This window comes from Callithrix jacchus, chromosome 9, assembly GCF_049354715.1.
Source record: "Callithrix jacchus isolate 240 chromosome 9, calJac240_pri, whole genome shotgun sequence".
NCBI classification, from domain to species: Eukaryota; Metazoa; Chordata; class Mammalia; order Primates; family Cebidae; genus Callithrix; species Callithrix jacchus.
Genome location: NC_133510.1, coordinates 106,224,492 through 106,238,900, shown reverse-complemented (window position 1 = coordinate 106,238,900; position 14,409 = coordinate 106,224,492). Strand labels below are relative to the sequence as shown.

Here is a 14,409-nt window from a genome sequence, read left to right as displayed (position 1 = left end):
TGCTCTCAGTTCTGAAAACACATCTTAGGCCTTGTCAGGTTGGGATACTCTTGTTTCCCATTCCTGAAATGACTAAACCCTTTTCAGTCTTCAGGTCAGTCTCAGATTAAATATCGTCTTCACAGGTCTCCACTCAGGCTGCTCTGTCTCAGCACCTTGTTTTTCATTGATATCACTCACTACTATTTATAACCACATAATTGTGGACTGCTTCTGCCATCTTCCCCTGTAGATTGCAAGCCCCATGAGGGCACACATTTGCCTTATTCTGTCATATCTCCAGGGTCAAGTACAGGACAAGGTACATAGTAGTCATTCAGTAAATATTTTTAGTGAAGAAATGCATAAGATGAGGCAAACCCTGGATGGATGAAAACTGTATAATTTTCTACTTGAGTCCTTGCTACTGAAAGAGGTCATTCAGGAGCTATAGAGGGAGAGAAGAAGAAATAGTTTCAGTAACAATAACAACAACGATATAATAACAGCCAAGACTTACTATGTGCTAGGTACTGCTCTAAACTCTTGTTTTTTAATTCATTTAATCTGCATACCAATCCTGTGTGATAGGTATTATTATTAATTTTATTTTATAAATGGGAAAACTGAGGCAGAGAACACTTAAGTAGCTGAGCCTAGGTAACACAGCCAGGAAGGGGAAAAGCATAGATTTGACTTGAGCAGTCTGGGTCCAGTGCTTGTGCTCTTGGCCTCTGACCTCTGCCACTTCTTGGGTGTGGTGCATCTCAGACTCTTTCTTTTTTCCCTTCAACCCTATTAGCTTAAAAATGACAAACTCTCCAGCTAGCTGAAAAGCCAAATAGGAGATGGTAGCCTTCATTAAACCCCATTATGTGGAAAGACTAAGAATACTTTTTAAAGTGTAACACTGGAGTTTTAGCATTAATAGAAAACCTATTTCAGGTTTATGTTAGACTTTAGATATGCTTGAGATGAAATCAATTAGCTTCAAACTCTTTTTTTGGAGGGGGGATGGAGTTTTGCTCTTGTTGCCCAGGCTGGAGTGCAATGGCGCAATCTCAGCTCACTGCAACCTCTGCCTACTAGGTTCAAGCGATTCTCCTGCCTCAGCCTCCCAAGTAGTTGGGATTACAGGCATGTGCCACCACACTCAGCTAATTTTGTATTTTTAGTAGAGACGAGGTTTCTCCATGTTGGTTAGGCTGGTCTTGAACTCCCAACCTCAGGTGATCCACCTGCCTTGGCCTCCCAAAATGTTGGGATGACAGGCATGAGCCACAGTGCCTGGCCCAACTTCAAGCTCTTATTTGTGCCTAGAGAAAAAGGCAAAATGAGCTTTCGGGAATTAATTGTCTCTGTTTCACTTTTCCTTTGGGAGGGGACAATTGCCTCTAGTTTTTTCATAATATGAACATGCTCGAGTTACAAGCATGACAGAGAGGAAAAGATGGAGTAAAAAAACAAACACATTGAAGTTATTTTTTAAGGGATTGCTCCAAGAAGTGGGTGTGATGTGTTCAGCTCACTGGTATCTTAAATGGGCTGTAAGTACGGGAGTTACCATACTTGTCTTTTTCTATTGAATCAAAACTGAAAATGAATACATCAGCTTTTGTCATGATTTATCATGAACTGCTCTATAGCTCAAAGGGAATGAGAATTTGTTTCCGTAAAATGCATTCTTTATTTTATTGTACCTTGAAATCTTCTGCCACAATATTACTTCAAATAAAATTGGCAACAGATGGAAGTCCTGTGCTGCAGAATAAGACACAGAGATGCTTACATATTAAAATAACTGGCAAAACTTGAATATTGGGAAGAATTTTTTAACAATCAACACACCAAAAAAAAAACCCAGGTGTATCAGTAGGGAAAATTTGTGCCCTTGAGTCAGCAGCCTGAGGAAGCTGGAGGAAGCAGTGAAAAATGTTGGCTGTTGGCAGGACGCAGTGGCTCACGCCTGTAATCCAGCACTTTGGGAAGCCGAAGCAGGCAAATCATGAGGTCAGAAGTTCGAGACCAGCCTGGCCAGCCCATCTCTACTAAAAATACAAAGATTAACTGGGCGTGGTGGCGGGCACCTGTAATCTCAGCTACTTGGGAGGCTGAGGCAGAATTGCTTGAACCCAGGAGGCAGAGGTTGCAGTGAGCCAAGATTGTGCCACTGCACTCCAGCCTGAGTGACAGAGCGCAACTCTGTCTTGAAAAAAAAAAGAAAGAATGCTGGCCATTAAGAGGCGGATGGTTTGAACTCTGATCCTGCTCATTTTATTCACTGGAACTTTGGGCAATGTAGAGAGTACTTCACCTTTAAAAGATACCATTTTTTGTTCTGTATGTTAGAAATTATGCTGATAGCATTTTCTATGGGCCAAAGCATGGACAATAGAGCAGGACTGGCCAATAGTCAGTGGCCAGTATTTGTTAGTTGTTAGCAACGTGACCACTAGCATCCACCTTGCTTCATTAAGCCCAGTTCACAGGAGTCATGTGTGTCCTCTGGCACTACTGGCATTGATTGTGTAGTAGAAAACAAAACTCTCCCCGAATTTTAAGACCTGGGTCCTAGACTCAGCTTCTTCACTGCCTAAGAGCAGGGGTGTAACAAGATACTTCCTCTATTTGAATCTCCATTTCCTCCTCAGTAACATGAGTAAGCTGGAAAGTTTTTGTGAGGCTCAAGTGGAGTTACTGGTATGAAAACAAAATGTAAAGGAACATGCAAGTTAAGGAGCAAATAATGCCTGTTTCTGAAATGAGGATCATCTATAGAAAGATGCCAGAGGAGAAAGACTTTACCGATTGTATAGCTCTAGTACGTTCATGATCGTTTCACTGAATAAAAACAACAGCACCTGAAATCTTTGATGAGTGACTGAGATTGGTAGCTCCCTGCCCTCATAATACATTTTCATCACTGAAGGACTTACCATGAACAGATGCTGGGGTCCCACTCTCACTGATTGGTCAAGGGTGGGAGCATGTGTTTATATTTTTTAAAGCATGTCAGGTATTGTCTGATATGTAACAAGCATCGAGAAATACTGTATTTGATGCAACAGATGTGTCACGTAACAAAAAGCACCGGACTTTTAAGTTATGGGGCATGGATTTGGGCTCCAGTTCTGTCACTATCTAGAATGGTAGATTTGAAAAATCATAAAGAATACTATTAATAAAAGGCATTGGAGATCGCAAAAGGACTTTCCATTTCCAACAGTCTCTGTTTCTGGTTGTTTAATGCCAAAACAATTGGTTGCTGTAGCCACTTGGGCAACCTGGGAATTGTAGTTGTATCATAGAGGTAACCCAAAGTTCATTCAGGGGTCTGAGAGACTAGAAGGCTCTGGTTTGCTGTGCTGAAGTTCATTTTGCAATAAATCAGCTGGTCAACTTAGTCTCAAAGTGATCCCTTCTATTGGCCTGGGTAATCATATAATCACTGGGTAGTACCTAGTATATGGTAGAATCTATAAATATTGCTTGAAAAACTGAATAAATAAGCACAATCTCCACCTGTCCCAACGTCATACCTAGTGGCTTTAATAATTATTCCCTATACTTAAGAATAGAGAATACACACACACACACACACACACACGGTGCCTGTTAATACTGCAGACACAAAGTCACTTTCTCTTCTGAGAAGCAGTGAAATTCTTGATGCACAGATCATAAGATCCAGGAGGCATTTAAACAGAGATGGATATTGAAGTTGGTGGAGGCTCAGCCTCAGATGTCCTTTAAGATCTCTTTCAAACCATAACTCCTGGAACGCAAAAGGGTATAAAGTGCCTCAGGCTTTCCATCTTGTTCCTGATGTTTGAGCAACAGAACAAGGGCAGATAGAATGCTATTGGTTCTAGTGTTGTTTGTTTTCCTTTAAGATCAAGAGATCCAGTGCGACTGTTTTGAAAAATTCTAAATGTTTCTCTGTATTTGAGAAAGGCTGCTAAATTTGTCCACTGTTGCAAATTCTGGTAGACATTTTTTAAGATGAAATGAGGCAAGCAATTAAAATGAAAATGAAAAGCCTAACGTGTTGGAGGTAGACCAGATTTCTAGAGTTCTAAAATTGGCTGTGCACAGGGTTTGCAAATGCATTCCCACTGCTCTAAGCTGAATATTTATAAAATCATGGTCTGGGGTGAAGATTCTATGAAAGGAGGTAATTGATAGTGTGGCCTTTACAAGGCTGGCATAGGCTAAAGACACAATTTGGTGGCCTGTGATGATTCCAAAAGTAGTTGTGCTTTGTGTATCTCACACTACATTACAAAAAACCTGAAATGTTACCAACATTTAAAACTCAGAGGTTTTCACATGCATAGATATATTTATTTCTACTTTTCCTGAAAATCCAGAAAGACTATTGTACATTGCTGTAAAGTAATACCTGAGACTGGGTCATTTACAAAGAAGAGAGATTTAATTGGCTCCAGAGAAGGGGAAGTAAGCATGTCCCATGGTAAAAGTAGGAACAAGTGAGCGAGCAAGAGAGAGAGAGAGAGAGTATTCCAACTCGTATTGTTCAAGGGTCAACTGTACTCTGGGACAATGTGTGTAAATTGGAACTATTGTAGGTAATTAATTTTCCAGGGCTGCTATAAGAGAGAGAGAGAGAGAGAGAGAGAGAGAGAGAGAGAAGTGAGTGAGAGTGAGTGAGAGAGAAAGTGAGAGAGAAGAGAGAGTGAGAGAAAGAGAGAGAGAGTCAGAGAGAGAGTGAGAGAGAGAGAGAGAAAGAGAGAAGGGGAGAAGGGGAGGAGGGGAAGAGGTGCCACAAACTTTTAAATGACCAGATCTCAGGATAACTCACTCACTATCACAAGAACTATCACCGCAAAGGGATGATGCTAAACCATCCTCCTACCAGGGTCTACCTCCAACATTGAGGATTGCAGTTCAACATGAGATTTGGGTGGGGTACAAGTATACAAACTATATCAACTGTCTACAGTGGACCCACATTCTCTCATGGCAATAAAAGATAGGATCTGAAGGTCTCTGACCCCTTATACTGGAACATAACACCCCAGGGTATCTCCATTTGGACCCTTCTTTCATTTGTCATCCTTCTGGCCTCTGAAAGCATTTGCTTTGGTCTCCCCTCTCAGACAAAGCTGTAGCTCAAGAGGACTGTGTCTGGGCACCTGGCGTGGCCAGCACCCTCTTTGCCATCTGATGGTGCTCTCAATGCAGAATATGTGTCTTGCTACAAGTCATTACATGCCAGCACGGTCGCTTCTACCTGGTAGAGCTCGAGAACTCTAACCTGTTCCTTCTTCCATTTCACACCTACCAATTCATGGTTTTCCCTCTTTTTAATCCCCCAAATCTAGACACTTTTTATTTGAGTGAAAAGGGCTGATATTAATAATTACAGCTCACCCTTGAACAAGGCAGAAATTAGGGGTGCTGACCCCTCATGCAGTTGAAAATCTGCCTACAATTTTTGACTCCCCCAAAACTTAGCTACTAGTAGTCTTCTGTTGACTGGAAGCTTATTGGTAACATAAATAGCCGATTAGGGCCGGGTGTGGTGGCTCAAGCCTGTAATCACAGCACTTTGGGAGGCCAAGGCGGGTGGATCATGAGGTCAAGAGATTGAGACCATCCTGGTCAACAGGGTAAAACCCCATCTCTACTAAAAAAAATACAAAAAATTAGCTGGGCATTGTGGCGCGTGCCTGTAATCCCATCTACTCAGGAGGTTGAGGCAGGAGAATTGCCTGAACCCAGGAGGCGGAGGTTGCGGTGAGCCGAGATTGCGGCATTGCACTCCAGCCTGGGTAACAAGAGTGAAACTCCATCTCAAAAAAAAAATAGCCGATTAACATATATTTTATATGTATATGTATTATATACTGTAATTTTCAGTAAAGTAAGCTAAAGAAAAGGTTATTAAGAAAATAATAATAAAATATTTACTATTCATTAAGTGGAAGTGGCTCATCATAAAGGTCTTCATCTTTGCACGATGAGTAGGCTGAGGAGGAGAAGAAAGAGGAGAGGTTGATCTTGCTGCCTCGGAGTGGCAGAGGCAGAAGAAAATTCCCATATAAGTGGACCTACTCAGTTCCAACTCGTATTGTTCCAGGGTCAACTGTACCCTGGGACAATGTGTGTAAATTGGAACTATCGTAGGTAATTAGTTGTCCACGGCTGCTATAAGAAAGTACCACAAACTGCCTGGCTTAAAACAACATGAATTTATGTTTTTCACAATTCAGGAGACCAGAAGTCCCAATTTCGGTATTAGCAGGGTTGCCTCTTTCTGGGGATTCTGAAGGAGAAAGCCGTTCAGTGCCTCTTTCCTAGCTTTTGGTGGTTGCTGGTGATACTTGGTTCTCCTTGGCTTATGTAGGTACATCCCTCTAATCTCTGCCTCCCTTATCACATGGAGTTCTTCCTGCATGTCTATGTCTCTGTCTTCCTTTCTTATGAGGACACCAGTCATAATGGATTAAGGACCACCATTTTTGCTTAGTTATATTTGCAAAGACCTGATTTCAAAATAAGGTTACATTCTCAGGCACAGGAGGGTAGGACTTCAACATACCTTTTAGGGGACACAATTTATACCACAGCAAGCTAGGTCATTTGTTCATGTTACCTCAGGCCCAATGCCCTTCCTGCAAATTGCCCTTTATTTGCCCAGACAAGTCTGCTCAACACCTCACCCAAACAGATCCCAAAGCTCTAAACATTTATCCCTCCTCATCCTGTTCCCTCCATGACTAATCTCATTCCATGTTACTGTTAGGTGACACGTCATCTGATTATATAAATGGTAAGGAATGCTAAACTACATTGACTCTCTAAAGTGTATCTGCATTGTTTAATTAATTTCTGAATTATAAGAGTAATACATATTCAGTACATAAAATTTGAATATTACACAGAAGTTACCCAGAGTTTGAATTATACCTCGGAGAAACAACTGTTAATTTGATTTTCTTCCAGTTTTTATTCTTTGCCTCTTAAAAATCAAAATCATATAATTTCATGTATCATTATAATTAAGGATTCTTCCATATAAACTCTAGCATACTCTATAATGTTCAGCATTTGTTAAGTGTTTCCTAAATGCCAGCTACCACCCTAAGCACTTTATGTGCATTATCTAATCTACAATTAATAGTTGCAATATTTTTAGAGGTAGATATGATTATTCCTATTTTACAAATGAGAAACTGAGGCAGAGTAAAACCTAGAGACTCTTGTCCTGGCTACACATGTAGTATTTTGTAGAATCAGGATTCACGCCCAGCTCACCAAGCTTCAGAGCTTGCATTCATACCACTGTGAAGAATATCTTAACTTAGAAGCCAACCATAATTCATTTTTATTTATATGAAAGCAAGAATCTCAAAAAGAATTGGCTTGGGTAATAAGATAAAGGCAAATGAATCTTGTATCTTTTCATCTCTTTCAGAGCACTCCTCTCCCCAAAAGAGATCTCAACACTCAAATCTGAATCCTATATTTGCATGTACACACAAACACACACACCCATGTGCACACACGCGCACATGTGTCTGGTCTTCACATGGTGTTTTCTTGTGTGTCTCGGTTTCCTTTCCTTATAAGGACTCTAGTCCTATTAGATTATGGCTTACCCTAATCCAGAATGACTTCATCTTAATTTGGTTACATCTTTGAAGAACCTATTTCCAAATAAGGTCACGTGCACAGGTGAGCGGTTTAGGACTTTAATGTATCTCTTTTTATTTTTCAGGGAGGAAACTGGGTGAACACAGTTCAACCCATAAGCCTCAAAACTAGCTTTCTGACCTGCACAAGAGAGATAATACTACTATCTGCTAGATATGGTTCTTGCAAGGATTCAGTGACAAACATGTCTGGGGCCTCACACGTACCTGCAACATAACTAGAACTCAACACAAACATCCGCAATCTTTCCAGACCCTTTCCAGACCCTCCCCTCCTCTTCTCCTACTCAGCGGTCTCAGTCTGTCACTTTTATTTACTCGGAGTAGAAACATAAATCAGGCAATCAAAGGTTTACATTATTACCTGATGTCATCTTTCCTGCCGTTAATTTAGCAGCTGTTATTGAGTGCATTTTTCAAACAAATGTGTTTGCCTTTTACAGTATTTTCAGAAAGGACTCAGAGTTCAGTGGAGTGGAAAAGACTACTTTCTACTTGCCAGTACATAGTCCCCAGATCTTCTGTAAGCGCAGTTTCTCTTGATGAAGAAAGCTATGAAGAACTCTGTTCCTCTTCAGCACCATCCAGTGAAACTGATGAGGCCCCACTGATTTTCACTGCCAGAGGAGAAACTGAGGGGAGAGCCAGAGGAACACCCAAGCAAGCTTGGAACTGTTCATTTTTGGAAGAACCAGTAAAAAAGCCTAACTGGGTGTACTCAGTAAATCCTGCTCACCTGGAGGCTGGGGGCATACAAATGCATAGACACACAAGACCTAAGGGCCAGACCTTGAGCCATCTCAAGAAAAATTCTAGTAAGTATCATGTTGTGATTACTAACTTTTCTTGTTTCAACTGGTCACATTTTGTTTTAAACTTCAATAAAAACAGAAAACATATTGACTTCATGGCCAGTTCTATTCTAGAAGGTATTGTAAGAACTGTAGTAGCCATTCCTCAATGAAACTCTGCTTGTAGCCACGCATTATATTGGAGGAGAGAACCGGTGTGCATTGATAACAGGTAATTTGCTGAGTCAGTTATCGTACCTGACAATAACAGCTATTATTATCATCACCCATTCCAGCCCCATTTATTAAGCTTTCACCAGGTGCTAGACACTGTGCTAGGCATTTTGTATTATTTTATTAAATCCTCATATAATATTCAGGCAGATCATATTATTATTCCCATTTTATAGATAGGGAAGTTGTGAATTCATGGCACAGGGTAGAGGAGGAATGATTCAAAGTAAGGAGATGGCCCAGAAGGGATAAGCATTGGAACCAGAAAGAACTGAGCTCAAATATCAACTCTCTCCCATCTCAGCTCTGTAGCCACCATCAAGTCCCATAAATATTTTTGGAACCCAGTTTTTTCATCTGTAAAAAATGACAATTCTTACTTTAAAGATTATGATTAAATGATTTATGTAAATAAAATTTCCTGAACATAGTAAGGGCTTAATAGTGGTGGTGATGATGGTGGTGGTACTTATGGTGATGATGTTCAGACTAGAGGAGAGAAAATGTAAGGGAAAAAATGCAGATCTCCAAATATTCTAGGAGCTGCCATGTAGCAGAAGGATGAGACTGATGTTGTGTAGTCTTTCCATTTGTAGCAAGCTTGTCCAACTCATGGCCTATGGGCTTCATGCAGCCCAGGATGGCTTTGTATGTGGCCCAACATAAATTCATAAACTTTCTGAAAAGATGAGATTATTTGTGAGTTTTTTTTTCATTAGTGTTAGTGTATTTTATTTATGGCCCAAAACAAGGACTTCTTCTTCCATTGTGGCCCAGGGAAGCCAAAAGATTGGACACCCCTGCTTTATAGGGACCTTTTGGGGTAGGTTCCCTTTCACATGTTTGTATAGTTTGTTGGAATTGACCAGAAGACAAAAGAGATCGATTTTGACTCAATATAAAGGAGGCCTTTCTTTGAACTAGGAGAGAATGTACTGCATGGGCTAGAAGTGTTCAAGCAGGGGGCTGGGAGACCTTCTTCCAAAAAGGCTGAGTCAGAGTCCTTTGTTTCTGAGAGGCTGGGCTTGATGATGGGAAACAGAAGATGCTGGTTGGTTAACACTTTTGGAGTCTTACTATGAACAAGGCGATTATGTTGAAATTGGAATGTACATCTTCAATTTTGATCCACATGACCCTCTTCTGAGATAGAAGCTATTATTTTCTCATGGTTTCGTGCAGAGTCCAGGTCAGAGTATTTCTATATTAAGGTTCTAAATGTGACTATAGTAACACTTGGGTACTGAGCACTTGCTATGTACTTGATGCTTAACATTTTGTCAGGTTCTTTCCTCAGATACTTAGTTTCCTTTCTCCTTTCAAGTCTTTGACTTGAAATGTCATGGACTTAGGTCTTTCTCAACTTCCCTTCTCAGTTTATTTTTCATCATAGTATTTATTACCAGCTGGCACTTAAAATTTATACATTCACTCACTTGTTAGTCTGCTTCTCCTCCCTACTTTTTATTGCCTGCCATATTCCCTCTGTCTCCCCAAGGTCTAGAATACTGCCGAACACATACCAGGCATTCAAATATGAGTGAATGCACACACACGATCTCACCAGCAACCCTGCGAAGTAGGTAATATAATTCCCATCTTTCAGGTAAGGATAAAGAGACTTAGGCCAGGTAATTTGCCAAGATTTGAATCTATGAAGTCCTGATCCCAAAGCTTTATTTCATTATACCACACTGCCCCTTTAAAACAGTTTGTTGCAAAATGTATCATTATTAAATTGCTTTCAGGGAAGGAAATTCTATTTTTTGGCTCAAGTTATAGGAGAGCACATCCTGTCTAGGTCATGCCCTGCTCCAAAGCTTCATCAGTGTTCTCTGGTGGATTCTTCTTACATTGAATATTGATGGCAGTGCATGGTTCATCTGAGAGGGCCAGAAATCCCTATCAACAGCTATTAAGCACCTTGTGTTCACAAAGCAATACACGGGAGATATTAAAATGCCATTCCACCTTTATTTCAGGAAGTGATTCCTGCATTGGAGAATTCAGATTCACAAAACAATTTCATTGTTTGACTTGGGCATGTGGAGTGTGCAGTGGGGGGTGCTCAGTATATACCAGACACAGAACAGGGTATGATGAACTAAACTGAATTACTTAAAGATAGACTGGCTGTTTGACAGCCACTGTTAGGAAGGTACTATTCATTTTAATTCTTTTACATATTTTTTGAATTTTGGAATGATCTGAGTTGCTCCAAATATTCTAGACATCTGTATGCTATTACAAACCTTTTGAAAGCTTCCAGAAAGTGATTTAAAGCACATAAATTTATCTTGTCACTACTGAAGAATTAGACTTTAATTTGTGTAGGTCAATGGGCAGAATTTCTCAAGTAAAGCTTCATGATTTATATATGTATTTATTTATACATCTTCAAGTTCATATATATAATATATATAATATGGAAGTTTATATATGAAAATGTAGGTAAAATGTATGTATGTGAATATATATATTCATACACACACAGATAGCAGTCTTGGCTATGTTGTAAAAAAAATGCATCTTTTGAATGGAAAATGATTTGGTTGGGCAAAGAAAGAAGAAAAATCAAACAGTATTAGTGGGTATATGTGTGTTATGTAGATCCAGTCTTAGGTTATTTTACTGTTTGTTTTAATCTTCAGCTGGTTTGAAGTTTCCAATAAAACTCATGAAGTAACAGCCTCTTTGTATTTAAAAAATTATCGGTTGCCAGTCTAAAGTGGCTGGAGACACATTTGCCTTTATATATCTATTAACTCCACTTGACAATTTTTCATTCACACACTTTCCCCTCATTAAAATTTCGGGCCCTATTTTAGCCACCGATTCTTCTGTGTCTCTCTCTTTAGAAGTTTTGAACACTTTTCCTTGAAATACAGTTTTATGAGGATTCCGCAAAAGCTATTTTTTGTTTTTGAGGCGTTGGGGAGGTGGTGCGGTGGGGAGGTGGCTTCAAAGAACGAAAAGGAACAGACAGTATTTTTATTTTCTTGGAGAAATGTGGGGAGGCAGGTGAGGATCATGTCAGGGTTTTTGTTTTGTTTGGATTTTCTTCCCCCTCCCACGCCAGCATATTACAAATGTTGATTTCTCGGACATCCAGTTGTCCCAGGGAGCGGTGTGGTCCCTCACACTTGAGCCTTATGCCTGCCCTTCTTTGCCTTCCAGGTTCCGCCGCCAGACCTGCCACTGCTATCGGCCTCTGCAGGACGAGTCAGACCCCGGACGCCCAGCAGAGCGCCGGCCCGAGTAACGCAGAGCTCAAGCCAGAGGAGAGGATGGCAGCCCCAGCAGGCGCCCGGGCACACCCCGACTTCCAAAGAGAACTCCTGGGCGCGTCCGGAAATCCGGTCGGAAGAGGCGCGGTTGCCATGGCGCCAGAGATGCTTCCTAAGCATCCTCATTCCCCGCGGGACAGGAGGCCTCGGGAGGATACCACCCTTCATGGCAATCTGGCAGGAGCGCGCCTTCCACTGCTGGCCAGTGCTTCCACCCATTTCCCCTCCAAGAGGTTAATAAAGGTTTGCTCCACAGCACCCCCCCTCCCAACCCGGCGTTTCCATACGGTTTGTTCACAGGCCCTTTCTAGGCCGGTGGTGAATGCTCACTTACATTGACCGCTGCGAGGGAATTGTTCGGCGAGTGCTGCCCATCTTCAAATCAATGCCGGCTCAGAACAACAGAAAGGGCCTCAGATGTACTGGTTTCCACAGAACCATTGTTAGGCTTTTGTGAAGCATTTTTGAACCTAATAAATAATGTCAAAAGTCCCTAGCGCAGCCAAAAATGTTCCTTTTGAAGCATTTCTAATAGTATTTTTGTTCTGCGGTGTCTCCCAGTGTTACAAAGAATTTGTGCCTCACAATAGGGATGGGGTACATCGCGTGCCACTTTGCAACGTGCCTCGTGGGATTGTGAGGTCCCTTCTTTGTTTTGCTTTCGCAGGTAAACGGGTTCACTTGCCAACTTTGCCTTTGGCTTAAGCATGTTTTCTAAGGGCCTTTAGAATTTCTAAATAAAGATTGGGAAAACATAATTGAATGTCTGTAATTTAATAATTTACATGAAATCTGATTACTCCAGATGTGCCCAAGGGAATTTTTCATGTCGTATTAAGGTTTTAATGTCAGAAACTTGAAGCTGGATCTCAGTTTGAGGCCCTGAAACACTTGGAATCAAGTTTAATGTGGAAGAGGTGCTGAATTTGCTGATTTGTAATAGACAACACTGGAGCAGCTTAGGGAACATTGTATCGAACTGGTAATTTTAGGCAATACCTTTTATTTTGTTTTAACATAGCTTTTCATTGTAATGGGAGGCTGAGACCAACTTCATCAATTGATTTTATGAATTTAGTTTTTCTCTTTTTAATATATAGGTTTTCTTCTTCAGAAACAAAGAGAAGTGAGTGTAGCCAGTATGTTTATATGCAGTTTTGCACTCAAATTCCTTGGAATTAACCCACAGCTTAGATCCATAGAGTTTGATAGAGGTTGTCAAATCTTACTGCATTTAAAAAACTTTGTTTTCTTTAGTTCAAAGCAATATACATAGTATGTTTACATTTAAGACATCATAATGTCTCAAGTCCAGATTTAAGTCTCAAGGTTTTGAGAGGAATGAAATGTTATCAGCAATAGCTTCCTAGCATTTAAGAGTCTGTGTAGTCCTTTGAAGACTGTTTACTTCTTTTTTTAATATTAGCATGCTTTAGGAATCATGTACTTTGAAGAAAAATGGTATCCCTAAACGTTAGAGTTTTCTTGGTACCAGATTAATATGATTTTTAATAATAAATATGCTTTTATTTTTACTTATTTATTAACATGGTTTAATTATAAGACAATGTAGAGGTTATCAATGTTGATTGCTTTGGTTTCCTGAACTTATAATGGCGTCTGCTCATCAGCGTTCATATGACAATCATAAATTCAACTTCCTGCCATTTGGTTGGACATAAGTGTGTAGGCAAACTTATGGGCTTATGTAGAAGTTTGATTCTGGAATATTTTAATTTGATATTTAATTATGAATTAACACAACTGATTATTTAGGTCAATAAATTATTAAGTTATTTCAAAACAATTAACCAAAAATTTGTAATGGTTAATTTCAAGAATAGAAAATGTACTTGATAAAGTAGATGGATTCCTTCAGTTCTAGAAGGGAAAATTACTGAATTTATTAAAAATGCAAAACAGAAAGAGAAATTCTATTCAGAATTGAGAAAAGGGATACAGGCTAAAGATGTCAAACAGATGGTATTCTAGAAGAGTTTCCCAAAGTGTGTTTTGTGAAACACTAGTATAGGAAAGTTTGTGAAATGGAGAGTCCATAGATAAATATGTCTGAGAGATGCTCACCATGCACCCTCTTAGAGAGTGATAGTAGCATTAGGTCTCTGAGAAATTACATAGTAAAAAAAAATCTGATAAACTCTGCTTAACCAAATATCTAGCAACTTTATTTAATCATGGAATCCTGATAGATTGTGTGTGTGTGTGTGTGTGTACATGTGTGTGTGTTTTTGAAAAAAACCTATCACTATTTCATAACACCAGTGTCCTATGCAACACGCTTGGGAAAACATTGCTCAAAACTCTGTTCTAAATATACCAAAGTCTATGTAGACTGGAAGGGTTCAAAGTAAAGATTTCTTTTCAAGTTAGTGGAGTAAAAATCAGGGCTAAAGAAAGAAGCACTTTGAGACACCATCC

The 14,409-nt window shown here is 40.0% G+C and overlaps 1 protein-coding gene across 11 annotated transcripts in view; it reads left to right on the top strand.

Annotated features, from left to right (window-relative positions):
* The window catches only part of C9H12orf42 (chromosome 9 C12orf42 homolog), a 228,958-nt gene extending 215,181 nt beyond the window's left edge, over positions 1–13,777 (top strand). For all 11 annotated transcript variants that reach the window (XM_078338117.1, XM_078338118.1, XM_078338120.1 and 8 more), the window contains 2 exons: positions 8,102–8,473; positions 11,861–13,777. In XM_078338117.1, the coding sequence (XP_078194243.1) occupies positions 8,102–8,473; positions 11,861–12,309 (821 nt within the window). In that variant the 3' untranslated portion in view covers positions 12,310–13,777. The remainder of the gene's footprint in view (positions 1–8,101; positions 8,474–11,860) is intronic.
* The last annotated feature ends 632 nt before the right edge of the window (positions 13,778–14,409 follow it).